General features: G+C 48.6%; 1 protein-coding gene across 1 annotated transcript in view; it reads left to right on the top strand.

Moving 5' to 3' along the window:
* The window catches only part of LHPP (phospholysine phosphohistidine inorganic pyrophosphate phosphatase), a gene marked incomplete at its 5' end in the record, with an annotated part of 92,290 nt that extends 74,673 nt beyond the window's left edge, over window positions 1-17,617 (top strand). The window contains one exon of the mRNA XM_082486296.1: window positions 16,690-17,617. Coding sequence (XP_082342422.1) covers window positions 16,690-16,780 — 91 coding nt within the window. The 3' untranslated portion in view covers window positions 16,781-17,617. The remainder of the gene's footprint in view (window positions 1-16,689) is intronic.
* Window positions 17,618-21,169: the final 3,552 nt, after the last annotated feature.

The following is a 21,169-nucleotide window of genomic DNA, read 5'->3' as shown; positions in this document are numbered from 1 at the left end:
AATAATTTTCAGTAGAGCATGATTTCACCGTAGTATTTGCTATGATCTGCTGATAATTACCTGAGAACTCCAGTTTACTCTGCATAAATGTTATAGAATTATAGAATCATAGAATGGTTTGGGTTGGAAGGGACTTTTAAAGGCCATCTAGTCCAACCCCCCTGCCATGAGCAGGTACACCTTCAATTAGATCAGGTCCAACCTGACCTTGAATGTTTCCAGGGATGGGGCATCTACCACCTCTTTGGCAACCTGGGCCAGGGTTTCACCACCCTCACAGTAAAGAATTTCTTCTTAATATCTAATCTAAATCTCCCCTCTTTCAGTTTAAAACTGTTGCCCCTCGTCCTATCACTCCCCTCCCCGATCAAGAGTCCCTCCCCAGCTCTCCTGTAGCCCCTTTAGGGAGTGGAAGGGGCTCTAAGGTCTCCCCGGAGCCTTCTCTTCTCCAGGCTGAACCCCCCCACCTCTCCCAGCCTGTCCTCCCAGCAGAGGGGCTCCAGCCCTTGGAGCATCTTTGTGACCTCCTCTGGATCTGCTCCAACAGATTCATGGCTTTCCTGTACTGAGGTGTTAATTAAACATTTTTTTCAGGCCCTTTTTCATATTATCTGGTTTCTTGGAATTTCCAGAGCTTCTGTATTTTCTGAGCGGTATTTGCTGGCTTAGCTGCAAAAACACAAAATGGCTTTGTCTGGAGTCAGTATGCTGACGTGGGAATGACTGCTGTAGGATACAAGCTACCATTAGCCATAGAGACGAATGAGTTAAAATCAGATTACAGTGATGTCGGCAGAGTTAGTTTCATGAATTGTAAGTGGTCACAGGCTGGATGGAAAGCTTTTCTAAAGTGCATAGTCCTAGGCAGAAGGTAAAAGTCTTGCAGCAAACCTGGCTGGAGCATCACTAACACGTCATTTTACTGCTAAAGGCTGGACAAGTGACTTCCAGAGTTAGGAAATGATAAGAAGTCCCTGGAGCCAGGAGTCAGGCAGATGCCATTCAAAGTCAGCGTCTGCGGATTGCCTCTAGCAATTATCTGCAGTTATGTTTTGTAATTTTAATTTTGCAGAACGTCCCGCACTGTGTGTAACTAGACTTAAGACCGGTGACACAGCAGAGACCCCTGCTCTCCCAAGCCACATACCTGTTTTTTCCTTTGTTTTTTGGTGGGGTCTTTTGTTTGCTTGTTTGTTGTGTAATATTTTAAGGCTGGCTCATGCTTACCTGGTTGACATCCATCCAAATTTTTCTCCTGAAAATAACTTTTCTTCACCTTGAGGGTGTTATTTCCCGTGGGTCCCATAAGATAGGAGACAGCCTACCCCGGTGTCCTGGCCCGTGGTGCCTCGGGAGCTTGTCTGATCTTACTTCATATTAATGAATAATCAAGTATAGGTAACTACCAACCAAATCATAACAGAGCCTGTATCAAAAGCGCATTATCTAGAAATCCCGGGCTCTGAGTACAGGCATGTGGCAAACACACCCATGGGGCACCCAGGAACAGCAACCCGGTACTGCTCGAGGGAGAATAGTCAAACGAATATTGTCTCCACACTGAGAGCAGCATAGTTGTGAAATCCTGAAGTCCACATCAGCCTAGAATTGGTTTTAGTGACGCTAAATTGGGCAAGAAGTAGAAGTATATAAAAGGGAGTTTGGTAGCAAAAGAATGAAGGCAGGTGCAGAGCACAGCAAAATATTCCTATAGTGGAATACCCAAAGTAACCGAGAGACCTCCTAAATCTTGGAGAAAACTCAGCTTGTCCTCCTGGTGACTTCAGAGGGCTATTTTAAGACATAGATGTTTTTACTTCGTTTTTACCTCCTTTGTTGTAGATCTCCATAGGGGAAAGTTGGGAAATGACTTCTTGAAGCATAAGCGAAGTGAAAGGTCATGTGGGTGGCAGCTGCCAGACCTGTGGGCTTTAGGATTTGCACAGCCTGTGGGTTTTAGCCTCCTCCTTGGAAGCTGAATCAATATTTTGTTAGGTTTTGCAGCAAAAGGATGCCTAGGTAGGGTTTTTTCCAGTGCTTTTTCTTCACGCTGAGATTCTTCGGCCTGGGTTGGAGTTAGCACCCTTCCTTGGGATTTACCCGCTCTTGTGACCCATAAGAGGATTTCACACATGACTTTACAGAGAAACGAAGCTGGCAGGTGGATTCGGTTACGAGGCAGGGCTCGGACTTCAAGGGGACATGGCGGAAAGCATGCTCCCACCCCTGCCTCCCCACAGGCACCAGGTTGTAGCTGTTCCAGGTGCACGTGCGCATCTTCTCCGGCATTTTTTTTAAGCGAAGTTATAAAATGCAACAGGATGTCGAAGGGAGACACAGGTGGGACTTGAAGGTTGGAGGAAAGCCCTTGCGTTTGGGAGTGAAAAATGTTCCTGCATGTGTTTGGATGTGGATATTGTTCAGCTGCAAACAAAGGTGGTTAATGGAGACATGCTGTCCCCCTGTTGTATTAGGTCACTGCAGGACATCTTCAGATTTCCTAATTAAATTATAAAATTCAGATATATGCAGTTGTAAAACCTGCAGAGTATCGCATATGTAGTCAGCTACTTGAACTGCACATAACAAACACGTGCGATATTCTTAAACGGTCATTGCTTTCTCAAGACGTGCCCGTTTGTACGGACTTTGGACAACTCCAGGCTGCCCTCCTGTTTCCATCCAGCGTGAGTGTATGAAATGGGAGTGAGGTGAATGAACAGGTCTGGAGGAAGGTTTTCCATTAGCTGCAGGTAGTAATTTATGGTGGGAAAGCAACAGGCAATTAAACCCCTTACGTGCTGTAAGTTAGAACATTTCCTTTAATGTTTTACTTAATGAAGATGAAGTCTCTCTCTTCCTGTTCCAGTAAAGTCCTTTATGCACAACGGCCTGACTGGTTTGTTTCAAGAATTTCTTTTTTAAACTTACATACCCACATAGCACACAAACACCAAACCTGTATGCATTTCAAGCTACTGCTTCATCATAGACTGGGAAAAAACAGCAGAAAGGCCTTATTAGCCCCTCCACAGGTTTCTCTGTGCTGTCTTGAATGCAATTTGAGAGGGATTGGGTTCGTTGGGTTCTTTTTAACTTCATAGGCAAATATCTCCACCTTAAGATGCCTTGTAAGAATTTAGCAATATGTGCAGAGAATACAGTCATCTTGGCTGGTCCACCTCCAAAACAAAGTGATCCTTTGAAGTATTTTATGTAGTAGATTTTCTCAAAGGTATCAAGCGTGCTATGTAAATAAACTTCATTTCAAGCCAGGTTGGGTTACAGAAACAGCTGGTCCACAGCTAAAACCAGTATTATGGGCCTTTCATTCTCTAAAGGATTACTCTTCACTTGAAGATGATGCAAAGGGGGGAAACTAGTCTCAACAGAAATGCTCAGATAAAAGCAAATACTACAGGTACCAAGAAGGTAAAGCTGTGTCCATGCCACCGTTCTTATTTGTTTGAGTTTTCTCCTCCTTTGTTTTAAAAACTGTAAGTCTTTTTTATTGATTTAATATTTAAGAATTGTACCAAGTTCAGTGTGATCCTAAGAAAGACTAAGTACTGTCCCTGAGCAGGTAGGACAGAGTGGAAACTGAGCCGCTGCAATAGCCTTACTGGTGCTCTGAGGCCATTTATAGTGCTCTCCCATGACTTGCGGACTCTTTCAGTTTTCCCTCAGGAGAGGTCAAACACCTGCGATGGAAAAATCTTCCATCATGCATTGCACTGGAGATGGAGATGTCATTCCCTCTGGACTCGCCTTTCATTCACAGCTCTTCTGGGCACCTTGCACAGAGTCATCATTGGCTTCTAGGTCTTGGAACCTGGGAAGAACTGACTCAAAACCCATCTTAGCCTTACGAGGATGAACGTGGCAGGGTCTGAAAGCAAAGTGGCGGCTGTGGTGGTGCCTGGAGCCATCACTCTGAGTGTGCTAGGTGCGGTAGGAAAATAGTAACGTCGGAGTCCTGACGATTTTGTGGTTTCAGGCTGTGGTTTCCACGTGTGAATAACAGCCAGCAATGAACTGCCATGGGAAGCATCTAGTCAGTCCCACACAATCTAATTTAAAGAAGCTATTTGGAGGTGTCCACAGTATTTATTACCCATTATATTTATGAAAGTGGCAGCTGGGGACCAATGGAGAAGACAGTGCCAGAGGCTGTGCAAGTTCAGCGCAGGACACAGACCAAATGCTTTGCTGCTCAAACCCAAGTATTCGCCAGTCAGTTGTTTCAAATCTGGGATTATTTATTTGATAACGTCGAGAAAAATCCCCACTGACTTGACTGGGACAAAGTATTTAGGAAAACTCTTGGAAGACTTCAGAGGGGCCAGGGGTTTGCGCTGAGTCTGCACTAAGCATGTGCTGTAGCACACAGCACACAGCATGTGCTGTAGAACCCAGCAACCTTCATCTGAGGAGCCGTAACTCAAAGCTGGAAGGAAGTGGGTATAAACCTTAGACTATTCTCGTGGTCCAAGCAGAAGGCTGAGTGCCAGGAGCGCCGGGGATTTAATCCTTACACTAACAATGTTAGCTTAGCATACTTTCCGTAATCCAGTCTTAAGCACAAACGTAGATGTGGTTTGACACCTTGAAAAATGTGCTAGCTAGCTTTCCTCAGCCCAGCGCTCCCTCCCGCGTCCTGCCCCATGCAGGAACCAGGTGGAAGAGAGCCAGCAGGAGAAGGAAGACACCACGGCCGTCCCTGCTGGCTCCCTGCGCGGCTGCAGTGAGCACGTTTCCAGGGCAGCGGTGCTGCACGTTTCCTGCTACTCTTCCGAAGGGCTCGAGATCCTTGGACGAAGCACGGTCCATAAATGCAGCATGTCATCATTCTTTGAACAGCTTCCCATCTTTGTGAACATAATCAACAGAGGACATCCTGCATTTCTCTGGAGGGAGGTAGCCTGGCCTAAGATCACCATTGCCAATTAAAAAAGGAAAGGGATCCAGTGTGGGCTTCCCATTGCTGGTCCATACAGGATTGCATTGTTTTCTGTTGGATTTAGGAGCTCGCTCCCCAGCGGCCCCATACAGTAGTCCAGGGGCTGCAGGCACACAGCACACAGTTTACCTCAGCTGCCAGGCAGACCTGGTTTTCTCATCGTGGAAACAAAGCAAAAAGCAAAGCTGCTGATCAGCTCCATCCCTTTGGGCAGCTGATGCAGGCTCTGAAAGATAAATAACCCCGTGGGCTGCCACCTCTGGGGAGTTTTATGCCTACGGAGTAGAAGGCGCTGCTGTCTGGGTGATGTGCACAGAGCCGTTTTCCTTCCTCGTGCAATCCCCGTTCTTATAACAGCCACTGGCAGAGGCTGGAAAAGAGTTCAGAATAATCCATGGAAATGTGTTATTTAAAAGAAGAAAATTTGGTTGTAGTAGAAGTTCGGCATGACCAAGTGAAGGCTTTGTTGCCGTAGGCGCCACGCAGATAGAAACGGATACTCCCTTGTCCAAAAACTTATTGCCTTTAATGCAAACGGTGCTGCGTGGATACATCTATAGGTGCGCAGCTATTGGTAAAAATATTCCCTGGGCAAATGAAGTCTCGTCTCCTTGGCACTGTGATCATGGAAACGATGATAGGCAGACATTCACGGCATGCAAACTTCCAAAGAGAGGATGATGAAGATCTCCTTTACCGAGTGGGTTAAGCAAATGAGCCACAATTTGGAATAACTGTAGGAAAGTTTCTGCTTTAGACGTTTCTGGGGAGCACACCTGAGTTATTTGGGTGGGCTCTGCATGCTCAGGTGGCTCTGAGCCCTTTCAGAAGGCATAAATAATGTGCTGACTCAAAGCTGAGGCTGAAGTCTTGCCGGTTAGTCCAAATACGCATTCCCTTTCGTTCGATCAGTGAGTAGCATGAGCGTGTTTAGAAACAGGTGAGTTCCTGACATCCCTGAGCGTAGTGAGGTTGGATGTAATATTCCCAGCTGCTCTGGCAGGAGGAGAAGTCAGAGACCCCGTGGAGAGGTCCTGCTGTGCTGGGGTTGGTGCGTCACCATGTCATTGCCTTGTCCAGGCTGAGCAACTTTGAGGCCAAAGATGTAGAGCGTGCCTTAATTTTCCAACGCAGGTGGCTTTTTGGCTTCTCGCATGAGGAAGGTTTTGGAGCAGGGAGGGACTGGTTCCCAACGTGTGCGTGAAATGGCTGTTCGTGCCCTTCGGAAGGAGAGCTGGCTCCGTGCGCGTCTGGCTGCTTGGGTTTCCTGGGAGTGGCACAGATAGTCTCATAGTTTCATTCTCCTTTAAAATTAAGACTGATTCAGTGAGCACCATCTGAAGACAAATATTATTCTCCTTAGGGTAGCTCAAATTCTTGTTTGGTGAGAAACAGTCTTTTAATGCTGTGTCTTTGAGTGTCTTGTTTAGAGGATTACGTTATCAGTACAACTTTGGCCTGATACTTTTAAAATTAAACTTCAAACAGCATTCGAAATCTAAAATTAAGACTTCTTTCTTTTATAATCTGCAAAGCTCCTTTCTTGCTAGTATCTGGATCTACCAGAGTTCTGCAACTTAAATCTCCCTGCAATGCTTTGCAAATGGAGAAGACGGCATTCATTTTACACATTTCATATGGATTTTGTAAGTAAGTAATGTATTAACGGAAAGCAATGAAATATTCTCTTAGGTTAAGGTCTTTAAAAGCACCTAACAGAATAAGATGCCTGAGTGCCACTGAGCTTCAAATTCAGCCCTTGAAATTTATCTTGGCTGCTCTCGTGCGGTATTAAGTCCCATTAATAGCTAATGCATTGATTGCATTTAAGGTGCACATCTGTTTGTATATATGCACAAAGAAAATATTTATGTCCAAATTCTTTCTCAGGGGCATTTAAAATTATTTTCTACCGAATTGAGTAAGGTCATTTGGCAAAGCCATGCAGGCCATCAATAATTAATCCAGGCAGGCAGAGCTGAGTCTCACGATGCTTGTTAGAGTGGATAGTTTGGCAAAGCAAAGGCAGTTCTCAGATTTTCTCAGCAAACAGCAAATGTGCGTTTAACTTCCGAGGGGGAAAGGGAGACCTTCTTTTATTGAAAACAGCTGTGCTGTGCTTGCATTGCAGCACTAGGTGCATCCGTATGTACAGTGCAGAGCTTCTGATCCCCCAGTCCACCCCCATCCAACCCAGGGGCTGTCGCATTTACGCAAACACGCCTGGCGTGCACGGTTCGTTCCCACCGTGTGCTGGCAGACTGCACTAACGCAAGAGGTAGGATTTATCTCCGGTAACTTTATTAAAACTTTATCTAAAAGTTCGGCCAGCTTCTTTGCACCTATCCCTGGCTGTCAGAGAACTGGTTCTGGGGTATGAGCTCGTCATCTGTTTTAAATAGAGTCATTAGGAAAAAAATCATCTCTTCCAGAGGATATTTCCTATCCGGACTTGTTATCCAAGAAGATGGGATGGGCATGGGATGCATACCATTCCTTTTCCACTCAAGAGAACTTCTCTGTCCTGAGGAGGAGGCTCCTGAAGAGGCTTAGATGACCAGCCTGGGCACAGCATCTTGCTTTTAGACAGACAATGCTGGGTGAAATGGGTCTGGACGGGCATGACAGGGGAAACCCAGGTGACCGAGGGGTGAATGTGCACCGCTGTGGAGGCTTCCCATTCTTCCTACTGAGATTTTGTGTTCTCAGAAGTTCATCTGTTTCTTCTAGCCGTATCAGTTGGCCTAACAGAATTTGTTGCACATATATATTACCAATACTTCTTTCACAATGGGCCCTCACTGCATGAGATGGATTAAACTGTTTCCATGAGGCCAAGGATGGCGGTCAGGAATGCAGTAACCTGCATCTTCTCGGAGGAGTCCGATCAAGTATCCATTATCCCAAGCACGGAGCAAGACTGACCTTTGACCCTCAATGGCTTAGCCTTTAGATTCAAGGTTGGATGGGACCGCAGCAGGTCCCAGCTCACAGCCCACCCGATGCCTTCAGTATGGGCAGAGAAAGAACCAGAGCCCTCTGTGGCCAAAGGGGCTCGTCGAGTGTCTCACCATCCTGATGGCCACCAGGTTTCATCTCTCCCTGGCTGTCTGCAGGCCATGTGTGTTCAGGGACAAGCAGGCAAAAAAAAAAAGTGGAAAACCAGAACAGGTATGTGTGCTGCTCCCCCTGCTCCGCTGTAACGCTGGTACGCCTGCTTTTAGTGCCTGGCTCCTGCTGAACTGCTTTCGCTTTACAAGACGAGAGGGCTCTGCGGTTTTGACAAGGAAAATTGCTGCCCAGATGCCTTAACACCAGCGTCCTGCTTGTTTAAATATTTGTTCAAACCAGCTTGACTTTCCAGTGCATTTCTGCATGAGGGGTTTTGGAGGTGGTGGAAAAAAGTCAGTTCTAATAAAATCTCATGCTCTGGTGTAATCACATGAGAGCGCTTAGTCAATAGTACCCTCTGTCCCGACGGCAGCACTTCACATCACATCTCCCCATCGCCATCCTGCTTTTCTTCATGCCTGTTTCTTACTTGCTAAGCAGGTATGTCGATGAATCTGTATATGTCCTATCCACAGCCTGTACAAAGACTTTCAGGACTTTTAATCTCCAAAGCTCTTAATCTGGTGCGTTCACATGTGCTGTATTTCCTGAGATAGAAAATAAATAGGGATGGGTGGAGGAAAACAGCTGCCTGCGTCATCCGCTTCCTCAGCGTTGTATGTTCAACGGCCGGTTGGTGCGGTGTATCCTGCAGAAATGGCAGGAATTGGGATTATTCAAGGGATAATTTACAACTGGTGTGAGTAAAGGTCGTGCCCGTGAAGAGGAGCATTGGAAGTATTTGTGTTGACCCTCTCCCAAGCTTTATGTGTAAAATCCACAGAAGTTTGCCACTGCCAGCCTCCAGCTTGTGATGTGTCCTGGTCACCTCCTCTCCTTTTACTTCTTTATTTTGATGAAGCCCCACTTGCTCTCCCTGAACCTGCACTTATGATCACCATTTTTGATCTCCTCCTTGCTCCCTGATGGGATGTCCTACATCGGATCTCAGTGCTGCGAGTGCCAGTTGAAGAAGACCTGGTAGAAGACCTGGTGGAAGACCTGGTAGACTAAACCACAGCATGGACACTGCGTGCTCCTCCATGCACCTATTTTAGCCCTACCATACTCTCAGCATCCTCTTCTAAGCAATTATTTCTGGAATTGTGTATCTGAGCTCATTAGTTAGAGCATCACCATGCAGCCAACTGATTAGAAACAAACAAATTGCCACAACACTCCAAATTAAATTTTCAGCACATGTACATTTGAAAAGTACAAGTGTTCACCCCAGGAAGTGCCTTGAAATTCAGAAAAACAAAGATCTTGGCAATGTTTGCTAACATTTGCCAAGCTTTTTTTTTTTTTAAGGTAATGTATGCAGGAAGATAACTCTCTATCCCCTCAATCTCAGCATTTTCCTGTATATTGCCTGGAGAAGTGTTGTACCTAAGCCGGTTTATTCTGCTCAGTTCAAACTGAAGCAGTTTAACATAAGCGGGGACGATTAAGAGGCAAGCCCACAGACTTCCTTCAGATGTTAGCAAACAATTTGGCTGTTAATTTTCACCTGTTTGTGGATGCTTGAATTTAAATGAGTCGCAATTAAACACAATTAGCTGTGTGCACAGTTCTGGGAGGCAAGAGAAGAGCAGTGGAGGATGCTAGTTTGCTCTGACATGGGTTTGCTTTCCTGAAGCTCTTGCAGGCATGTTGGCCAGGAGAAGATGGCATGGCAAGGTCATCTCTAGAGGCCACTGACTTCTGCAGCAACGTAGAAGGCTGCATGGCTTTTGGTTAGGAGTTTGTGTTGATGGTGCCCACCTCTCCGAGCAAAAGCATCTTCCCAAATGATGGCAGGAAAGTGCAGGAAGGTGCTAGCTGCTTCGGGAGGACAAACCTTCTGCCCTGGGTCACGCACAGCAGCTCTCCAAAGTCTTGTGTGTTAACCACAAAAGCCTCCCTTTCTGTTCCGGGGGCAATCTCGGAGTGACATGAGATATGGGGTCCAGGGATGGGGTTCCCTGAAGTTCTGGGACCCGCTCCAACATTAGGTGCGTTTATTGGCTTTGGTGCAGGTTTGTCTCTCATCGTAACATCAGGAAATGTGCTCTACAGCCATTCGTCAGCTGCCCATCAGCGTGCTGTCAGTCACTGTGATTTATTTGGGTTTTCGGTGCCAAACTGATTAAATTGCACATTTCACAAAAACAGAGAGTTTCACTTGTGGCACCGAGTAAAATTACTGCATCTGTCCAAAGAAACCAGCAAAGGTTACAGTGTCTGTTTACATTCCTCATAAAGAAAATCTTGTTAAACTCTGTCTCACATATTTTACAGCCGTGGTAAGCGCCCCTGAAGAATACGCTGTCAGGAGAAACGGTTTCGAGCTTTTTTTGCCTAATTTTATGCAACAGGAGTATACGCTGTGTAGTTGGGGAGTTAGTGGGAATTCTGTGTGGTGACACAGAGAGATCCCTTGTACAAACAGAAGGGGAGTTTGTGGGATGGGGTTTGCTGTCTCACGGAACACTGTGCTGCTGGAAAGGTCAGCGATCGTGGGACACGCAGCGTTACAGATCAGGTTTGCCAAATGACTGCAGCTCTGTACGCTGGAATGTGAGCTCATTTGTCTTTTTCAAATTAACTTCTGTGCCTTGCTTTGGCCCTGCGTGGTGTTTTTCCTACCCACCCCTATTTTTAAGGAACTATGCAAAAGCTAATTTTAACCTGGGATGCTAATCGTGTGTTGATCAATCCCCGTCTGCTCCTGTTCTCTGAAGTCAAGTTTCGACAGGTCTCGGGGTTGAGCTGGATTCTGGGGCTGTTTCCATCCCTGTGGCCATGACTATCCATGTCTGATACCTCCAGTTAGACTTTTATCTGCTAAATATTTTGTCCACGCAGTAATCCAGCTGTTTCCTTTTTGTTCTCCATATGTTTTGTTGGAAATGAGCGCAAACGAGGCACTGAGAAACTCATTCCAACTGCTGTGTGAAGTTTCCTAGGACAGCATGATGCGAGGGTTTGGGGCTCAGACACCCCCTCCTTGTTGCCGGTGGGGCGTTCGGCTCCCAGCTCAGCAGGACGCCTCCAGCACCCAGCAGCATGCTTTCCTTCTGCGGCTCCAATTCCCGTTGCAGAAAAGGTCCCTTGTGAGAGCGCTGACCGGAGCCGGCTGCGAGCAGCATCTGATGCCCGCCCCGACCCACAGGCTAAACCCAGGATCCCAACTGGTATGGGAAAAAAAAAGGGTTAACTCAAAGTCTGTGTTTTTTGGGGCATCCTTTCACACTGTCCCTTACTAATGCTCTTCTCTGCATGTATTTGCTTCATTCCCTTTAAAGATTCCTAGTAGTTCCTGCAAAGGACTATGCCAACAGCGTAGATCCCTTCATCCCTCCCAGATACTCAAGTGCATCTGGGTGGACCGTTGCAGAAAATGACATAGCAGGTCAGGGCAATTCAAGACCATGCCCGTTAGCTGAGTCTGGGTAGGAAATTTAGCTTCTCCGAACAGCCCTATCCAGGCGGAAATCTGACCCAGACAGTAAGTGAACCTTCTTATTCTTGCAGAAGCTGACTTTTCACAGCCCCTCATGATCTGGGTTTTGGTTTTGTGCTTCACCAGGAGGAAGCCATCGCTTTCTGCTAGTCAGTAGCCCTGGTACCGTGCTGGAGCTTCTCTTACCAAGTGGCCGAGTGAAGAGTTAAAATTGCAGAGCCAGTTTTCTGCAGCACCCTGCTGCTTCCTTGATGTCTCAGACTGAAGCATTGATCTGAACTAACCAGTTTAGTATGGGCGGAGGATCTGGCTCAGAGCACATGGGGCTATAGATAGCTGCTCAGCTCCTGCAGCACTGACAGTGATAAATGGTCCCTGGGAGAGGAGGATGTTTAGTCATCTCCTGAGGATGATTTGATGGACGTGAGTAACTACTGAGCCTCAAGACCTCTGTCGATGTTGCATCATGCTAAAGATACTTCGTATCTTTAATGTGTTGTAACATGTGGATCATTTTGGATGGCTTTTTCTTTTGAAGAACTTACTCTGCCAACGTTGCCCAGTGCGTGGAGGCGCAGGCACAGAGCACGTGTCCCTGAGCCTTCACAACGCAGTAGGGACCAAGGACCACCCTGGATTTCAGAGGTTCCCTGTGCTAATCCACTTCTTTCCTTGACCACCCCATATACCAGCAAGGTGGCCACCAAGAGGCAGTGCGGAAATGAAGTGCCCCATCTCACAGAGTGAGAGGAAGGCTTTCATGGCCAATTTGGGGTGAAAAATGTTCCTTGTGTACGCATGCGGGCTGTGGTGCTCAGCCACTCCAAGCAGTCCTGCTTTACTGAAGAGTGCGTTTCCCAAGGCTGTAGTTGATTTTTCACAAGCGAGTTTGTGCACTGGCCAAGACTGCTGACAGCTCAATATTCAGCTGCAGAATATAATTTTCTGTCATTTTGATTTATGTTCTTCTCTGCAACCAGAGTCCCATGTAAAAAAAAAAAAAAAAAGAATCGGAAGGAGTTTGTCTTAAAGTTAGCTCAATGCAAGTTTATTCTTCAACTGACCTAGCAAATTAAAGATATTTTTAGATTTATTTATTTATTTATGGAATATGAGAAAGAAAAGTACTAAAAAGTAACCTCTACTCTCAGTTTGGGGACCTGCTGTTGTGATGTCTGCCATGGTGCAATGCCAAAAGGGTCATTGTCACTGGAAGAGAAGCCAAGCTGAAACTGTGAGAGCAAGATCTGCTCTTCATTGACGTTTCCCACCTGTACCTGGTGGCCCTGTCCAGGGAGGCTCTGATGCACCGAAACAACGCCCGGGACATCGGGCCCAAGCTCCAGAGCGGTGCTTCACTGAAGGGTATCTTAAAATCCTTAGCGACTGGGGGTTTCTCCTGGGCAACAGCCCGAATGCCCCGGGGCAGAGGCTGGTGTAGAGCCACGGTCTCCGCTCCCTTTGGGCGGCAGAAGAAGAGCTCGTCCTCCAGCATCTTGGGTTTGCCCAGAGGTTTTATGGCACAGCTCGCTCTTCTGCCTCACTTCTGGCACCCAGACTTGGGCTCCTGAATTGTTTTGCTACATTTGGAACATTTCTTCTTGGCATTAGTATGTTTGGGGATTATTGCTTGCAGTTTCCTTTTGACATATGCTTAAAAGAGCAATACTGAGCTAGGGGAAGGAATAAAAGCGTTGCTTGGCTATTTGTGTGCAGTTGTGTGAGCTACAAAGAGTTCTGCGAGACAAAGGAGGAGGCCACATGAAACAGCTCTTGGGGTGGCACTGACAGGAAGAAGAGCTCCTAGCACAGCCCTAGGAGAAGGAAAGAGTGCAGGGAAGTGTGTTTTATTCCAGTTCTCTGCTTTCCTACAGAGTTCAGACAGTTTTATTTATTGCATTTCCTCCCACTTAGCAGTGATGAGCATATAGGTAATCTAAGACATATGACATGTCTCAAGAGTAGAACTCCAAAATGTGCTGTGGGCTGAAATCATAGAATCATCATAGAATCATAGAATGGTTTGAGTTGGAAGGGACCTTGAAGATCATCTAATTCCAACCCCCCGGCCATAGGCAGGGACACCTCCCTCCCCCCAGCCCAGGTTGCTCCCAGCCCCGTCCAACCCGGCCTTGAACACCTCCAGGGATGGGGCAGCCACAGCTTCTCTGGGCAACCTAGGCCAGTGTCTCAACACACTCAAAGTGAAAAATTTCTTCCTAATGTCCAATCTAAACCTACCCTCTTCCAGTTTAAAACCATTACCCCTCATCCCGTCACTAGATGCCTTTGTAAAAAGTCCCTCCCCAGCTCTCCTGGAGCCCCTTTAGGTACTGGGAGGCTGCAATAAGGTCTCCCCGGAGCCTTCTCTTCTCCAGGCTGAACAACCCCAACTCTCTCAGCCTGTCCTCACAGCAGAGGGGCTCCAGCCCTCGGAGCATCTTTGTCGCCTCCTCTGGACCCACTCCAACAGGTCCATGTCCTTCCTATGTTGGAGGCTCCAGAGCTGGACGCAGTACTCCAGGTGGGGTCTCACCAGAGTAGAGTAGATGGGCAGAAATGAAATACACTTTCCAGCTCAGGGGTGGGGATGGCCGGTGTGGGGACAGCACAGTGACTCAGGGCTGGTCCCCACCATGGGAGGGAAGCGGGGTCCTGGCTGGACCCGGGGCAGGCACCTGCTGAACCGCTGGGCTCTGCTGCACCCCGTCTGCTTTAATGGGGGACGTCTGCTGCGTAAGGGCTGCATATTCCTCTCATTTTCTTCTGGACAACGCTGGTAAAGTATTAGTAAAATGATCGAAACCCGCATGTTGTGAGCGAGGCCGTCTGTCTGCAGCATGGGTAGCGAAAGAATACTTTAGGGTTCCCAGCTGTAACCCTCTAGGGTATCGGACTGCAAAGCAGAAGAGAAATAGTCGGGCTCGGATGACTAACGGGTGCAGCAGATAAAAATGAAGCCCAGGTCCACCCCAGCGGTCCCGGGGGGCGGCTGGGCAGCGCGCGGGTGTGAACTCGCAGCTCCCCAGCAGCTAAGGTGGGTTTTAACATTAACCTCGCTGGAGCCCGGAGTTGGTGGCTGGCCAGTCTGGGTGTAGTCATCACACGGTATTTGGATGAATGGGTAAAAATACCTTATTTCTTAATTTGCTTTACTGCAGTATGTATATACACATATATACCCCCCCCCACATATATATCCCCACCCCTCCTGCAGCACACATTTGGTGTATACAGGGCATTTCCTTGAAGATTGGCATTTAGCAGCTGAGTTACAGGTGGATTTCTGTATAGTCAGCACAGATATCAATCACAAAATCCTTTTAATAGATCAGAGAGTGCTGTGTAATTGAAAATTTCTTGTAGAAGCGTTCGTTTCAAGCAGTTCTTAAAACTGGGTGTAAAATGGAAAGAAGATTTTGTTCATTACTTTTTTTAGATCTCCACTCAAATTAAGGATTATTGACAAGAAATGAGTGTTTTACAGTGCTCCCCAAAGGTATTTCTGTATTCATAAACACCTCTGGGTTAAATCAGAGGATGAGCAATAATCGCCACCCGAGGGATGGATACATACTGGATTTTTACTTGCTTTATATTTGAAGGTTTTTCCCCATCGTATATTATAACTTGCTTTACCTTCAGCGATCTGAATTCTTCTTCAGTTGAGGAAACCCTAAAATGCATCATAATTACTCTTCTTATTGCACCCTAGCCCTGTAACGAGATAGAACTCGGGTAATTAAAGAAAGCCTCATGGGATAACCTTCCACCTTTTAAATACGATGCTTTTGTGACAGCCAGCACCAACATAGAATCCCTTTCACGGAGCCATCGTCCTTGTGCCAGACGTGGCTTTGCAGGTGACTCAAGGAAAGCTGAATGTCAGTGTCTTTTATTTTTCCTAGTTGCATACTGTAACTCTGCGGCAAGTAAAATCTCGAGCAGTGTGGGCTCTTGAAAGAGGCCGTGCCTTTGCGAGGAGCTCATGTGCTCGGATGTGAAGAGCGCAGCTGAGAAATAAACAGAAAGGAAATAGCCCTGGGGGGGCTTCAGTGCTGGAACTGAAGAAATAATTCGGTACTTGTACAGACAAGGGCTCACCAAATTCTGCACATCATAATTAATAATCTCTCTTGTCTCCCATACATCTGATGGGAAATGCATCTTCCCCGCTGAGAAATTGGCCTGTGCTAAATAAAGGTTTGCCCTTTACAGGGAGCAAGAGAGTTGGGAGGTGGACATTAGGGCTTTCATCTCTTTCCCAAAGGAAAGCCATTAAGCGTATAAAATACATATGTTTTCTCTTCAGCAGCTGTTGGGTTTCTCAGCCCAAGAGCCATAGCAGGACCACAAGGTTTGGAAAATTTCTGCCTCCCGCATCTGCCTTCCCTCCCCACCAGCAATGCTGCTGAATCAGTAAAATAGGATTGTGCATCTGCGCCTCGTTAGGCCAGTATCTCTAATTAAATCACTGGCAAAAAATGGTTTCGAGCCGTTCTGCTTTGGGGTGGTGACTCGTGGTGGAGGGTGAGTCTGACCCTTTTCATGGTAGCGTCGGAAAGCACAGCTGTTAGATTTACAAGAAGATGGTGTTCCTGCAAAATTAAACCCTGACAGAGCCTTCCCATTCACTGAAGCTGTGTACAGACCTTCAGTGTCTCAAAGTCAGAATTGAGGTCTTCTTTTCTTTACCTATTTCTAAAGAAAAACCATGGGAGAATAACTATTTGCACAGCTTTGTGGGATCCCAGGCTTGCAGTGAAGTGACCTCCCGGCGATCCCTGTTTGATACCGCTATTGCTTGAAGGAAGAAGTGCCATGTAAAATGCAGTGCATTAATTTGGGTTAGTTAGTTAATGATGTAGATATTGTCTTCCATGCAAGGCTTTGCGAAGTTTTGCCCGGCCCAGTTGCACGAGGACGTGGGATCTACCATAGCATCCCAGGAAAGACCCGGGTATGGGGGAGGTAGGGAGAGGAGAAGGAAAAGGGGGGAAAAAACAGAAAAGGGAGGAATGTGAGACCCGGGCTCACCTGAGGGTGCTCCGACTGGAGCCACCTCAGCGCTGCCCTGGGCTCTGTGAGGGCTGTGGCAGGAGGATGGCTGGGGACATGGGACCTGGTTGGGAATCCATCCTTGCTCAGCCGTGCCCTTCTGTCTCCTTTGCAGGCCTTGCGATGAAAACCACCCCCACGTGAAGCCTGACGCATACGTGAACAACCTCGCCGAAGCAGTTGACATGATCCTCCAGCAGCTCTAACATCGACGGTGCTGCGGGCGATGGGAAGGAAGGAAGAGGAGGTGTTGCCCGCGGCCCCTCCGTCCTCACCCCCCTCCATCTGACGCTAACGGACCCAGCCCCAGCCTTGCCCGGGGTGGGGAACTCCTGCATCCCTAAATGTTTCACTTAACGGTACTAAAATGATCTACTGACCTCATCAAAGGGAACACCGAACCTGGTGTCCTCCGGCATGTCGTGAACGTCTTCCCCTTGGTTGCCGTGCCCCTGCCAACGCCGGCAAAATCGGCTCTCCCAAAAGTGCCAGGTTCTTCCCTGAGTTGTCTCTGTCCGAGGGGAGCCCGGAGGGTGCTGAGGGGCCTCTGCCTCCCCCGGGCTGGTGCCTGGGGGAGTCTCTGCCCCCATTAACTCTTTGCTCACCCCTGGGGACCCAGCGCTGGGTGGGAAATGGGGCACCCCGCACCCCTTCATGGACCAGCTTTGCTGTCGAACTCACCCTCTCTGTGCCTTTTGGGGTGCCTGAGATGGATGGGAGATGTCCTTGAGGGGTGATGGAAGCCACCAAGCCCTGGGCCCCTGCTCCGCGGCACCCCCTGTGTGCCTCTGGCCGTGGGTGGCAGGAAAACCCTGGGGAGGGGGACAGCCGCACCCTCAGGAACGCGGTAACCGTGTTTCTGTGACAATTCGATTGGGGCTCGGGAATCTGGTAACACTGTGGCACATTACGGAATAACCACACCATCCTGTCAAGAATAAATCCCATCTGGTAGATCTGGACCCTTTGTTGTTGTGTTCAGTCGGATCAATGCTGGCAGGGATGTTCAGAGGCTCTGAAATTCTTTTCCTTTACCTGGAATAAGCTGGTGAGGAACGTGGGACCGATGGGCTTTTCCTCCCCTCTGGGGGGATCTCGCAGGCAGAAATGGTTTCCTACCTCTTCCCGTTAAAATCCCGGCCATGCAGCCAGGGTGGGATGTCCCCCGTGCCCGGGCACTGTCGGCGTTGAGTCCCACACACCCCCAGCTCACCCAGCAGTGGGTGTTCCAGTCCAGAGCGGCACAGCACGGCACGGCACGGCACGGCACGGCACGGCAGGGATGCTTGCCCCTGCCATGAAGGCCAGCGCGGGCAGCTCAGCTCCAGCCGCTTCTGCTGCTCCTGGCTTTAACTTTCCAGTCCCGACTGGGAACCAGTCTCTGTAAAGCACCAGCTCCATCAGTCCTCCTGCCACAGCTATAAAATCTGCTTTATAAACATTATGTGGAAACGTTCAGCCACTTTCTTTCCTTCTCAGTGGTCATTGCTAACCCGTCCTCCAGTTCTCCTGGGTACCAAAACCCCACGGGCATACGCCACTCCCTGATGGCTGTTGCTACCTGAATGGGACAAACCCAGTCTACTCGCTGAGCGTCCCCCAGGACTGATCCTGTGCCAGCGCTGTGCGCCCGCTGAGCACCCGCCGCACCAGTTTGGCCCCAGCTCAGCCCCATCCTGCTGCCGGGGCTGGAAAGGGATGCTCCGTCGAGCAGGGACGGGCATGAGAGTTGTCTTTGTTTTTTAATCAGGGCAAGCGTTGCTAAAATGCGCTGCTCCCTGCCGCTGGGCGCTGCAGTACCCCAGCACATCCCCGGGGCTTTTAAGTTTCTCTCACCCGACGGTTTCACGGCGCAGCTATTGCAGCGTGCGTGGCAACATCTGGCCACGCTGCACGTGGCAGGGACAGGGGCTCAAACCGGGGAGCAGGATGAGAGATTGGGGGGGGGGTCACTCCATCACGTCCTCTGCCCCAGGGAAGCAGGGGCTGCCCACCCTCACCGACGCTTGGCAGAGTTTGCAAGGGTCACCTTTGCAAGGGTCACCCTTTTATAGGCAAAAATCCCCTTTTAATCAGCGTGTCAGCGGCTCGGCACCCCCTCCCAGGTTTGGGGCAACACTTTAGGCTTTAGACTGGAGTGGACTAAGAGTGTTTGGGCTTAAACCTGCTTCAGACCTCCCATGGGACCATGGAAAGGGATGTATTTATGTACGTGTTATATATATTTATATATACATATGCTCAGGCAGCGTGTTCTGGCCGCTGTCTGCGTTCAGCTACTGCTTTTTGCATTTGCAAGCGGGAGGTAAACGATAATTCCAGCTACGTTTCCAGCAGTCCTGACAGCTGAAGACGACCCCGGTCACCGAAGGACACCGAAGTGATGCTCCGTGTTCCCGGAGCAGCCTGCAAGTGTTGGAAACCCTCGTTTTTCAGAGCTACCAGCTGGCCGCTGAGCTGCACGGCACCCCTTGGGGACAGGGGGGGAAAGTGGGCTAGGAATTAAATTATGATAAAATAAACCACATGTGGGAAAATGACCTTAGTGCAATTTTTTGCTCTGTTTTTGTATCTTTTTATCCCCTGGGTAGCGGTTCAGCCAAAGTGTACAGCACCGTGTGCCTCCGCGTGCACGCGAAGGATGCCGCAAACCCCGGTCAAACATTGGGGCTGCGACGGATCACTGAGAATTTCTTTTTTATCCTATAATTCTTCCTTTTTGTTCTAGTATACTAAGCCTGCCGCTTCAATCTGATTAAGTTTAGGCAGATAAACTTCCTGCCATCTGTCATGAAACTTTTTAAACTGTTTGCTCACTCGAGGAAACGCAGCCGTTTTCCTTTCTGGTACACAAAGGCTGTAGGGAGGCATTACCCCGTCCCCCCCAAGAATTTATTTAACACCCCCGTGTGCCCTTGCCCTGCTCTGGGCTCCTGCCTTCCTCGGCTTTAGATATTTTTTTTAGGGGGTGGGATGTTATCTCTGTCCTTAAACACAAAGCCTAAGGCACTTCGATGTTGATGTGTAGTTTGCTGTTACCTCTTCTGCTGCGTTAAGGCTAAATAACAGCCAGTGTCAGGCTCGGAGGGGGGGGGGGATGGGGGGGTGGGAGACATCCCCTCACCGCCGGGGGGATGCATCACATCTGCCTGCCCGCAAACACCACAAAATGCCTTTTTTTTTTTTTTTTTGTGCAGTCCAAGGCTGGGACACCCTTACTGCATCTAACACGCACACCCCGATGGAGGTTCCCAGCTGGGGGCTTTCCCAACCCAGTCCTATTTTTGGGACACCCCCCCCCCTTCCCCTCCCAGCACCAACGGAGAAGCCATGGAGGTGCAGCCAGATGCCCTCTGGGAGAGGAGAGGCATATGGGGCTCTGCACCCACACCCAACTCAGCCCCATCAAACCCCAACCGGTGCCACAGCCCGGCTGTTCCATCCCCGAGGGGCAGCGGTGTCCCCAACGTCCCTGACCCCGGGGGGGGGGACCAGCAGAGAGAGGCGAGACGCTGACCAGGAGGGGGGTTATTGAACCAGGAAGCTTTATTTACACAGTAAAAGTAACAAGCAATTTCCTGAGACTGAGCTGCTCTAGTGCAATCAAGTCATGGAGGGGGGGACGAGTGGGCAGCCTGCACCGGCGGGGGCACCTCGGGCAGCCCCTCCCCGGGGACACGCGCGTCCCGCTGCGCTTGTGCAATTGCCCAGCGAGACTTGGCTACTACAGGTCATAGCTTCAGAAGGCTTTTGTTTGTTTGTTTTTTCTTCTTCTTCTTTTTTTGTTGTTTTTTTTTTTTCTTTTTTCTTTTTTTGGCCATCCTCTTCTTTCGATTTCTTCAGCATCGAACCCATAAACGCCGTGAAGCACTGCTACAATCCTATAACATCCTACGTACGTCTGTTAGCCTGTCCAGCCAGGAGCTTTTAAACAATGCACTTGAACCACGACTTTGTCAGCCAAATAGGCTATGCTATAACGTGGAAAAATTACAATCTATTTTACAAATACTTCTTTTTCTCTTCTTTTTTTTTTTTTCTCCCATGTCATCTTTCATAGAACAGGCTCAAAGCGCTGCATCTGCAAACACACAGCAAACTCCCCCCCGCGTGCGCGCACGCGTGTGCGCGCTGAGACTTTTCCTACTAAAATCCTTTATTTCAGGATGCCGAACCCTTACTGCTGCTGCCACCGCTCGCTGTCATCCCGGGACGGCCGCGGGCCGGACTGGGTCACACTCTGGACAAGCCACCGCGTCTCTTCACAACACTGAGCTTGTTTTAGCTACCTGGCAAGGAATAACAGCCCTCATCTGCATATTATTTAATATCACATTCTGGCAGCCGGCAGGAATTTGCTGGGGGGGGGGGGGGGGGGGGGGGTTACCCACCGTCTGTGTAATACATGAAGTCCTTTACAAACCAAGAGCAGGACCCCCCCCCCGGGGGGACGCCGGGCACAGGGTACGGATCTCCTGGTGCCGGGGAGCAACGCCACTTCTGACTTTACAATCAACAGGATGTCCCCTGAATCTGAGGCACGTACTATAGTATATTTAATATTTTTAATTATTTTATTTATATATATATTTATA

Source organism: Vanellus vanellus (genome assembly GCF_965231255.1).
Source record: "Vanellus vanellus genome assembly, chromosome: 7".
In the NCBI taxonomy this organism is placed as follows: domain Eukaryota; kingdom Metazoa; phylum Chordata; class Aves; order Charadriiformes; family Charadriidae; genus Vanellus; species Vanellus vanellus.
The sequence above is the reverse complement of the archived record's forward strand: the minus strand, read 5'-3'. Positions and strand labels throughout refer to the sequence as shown.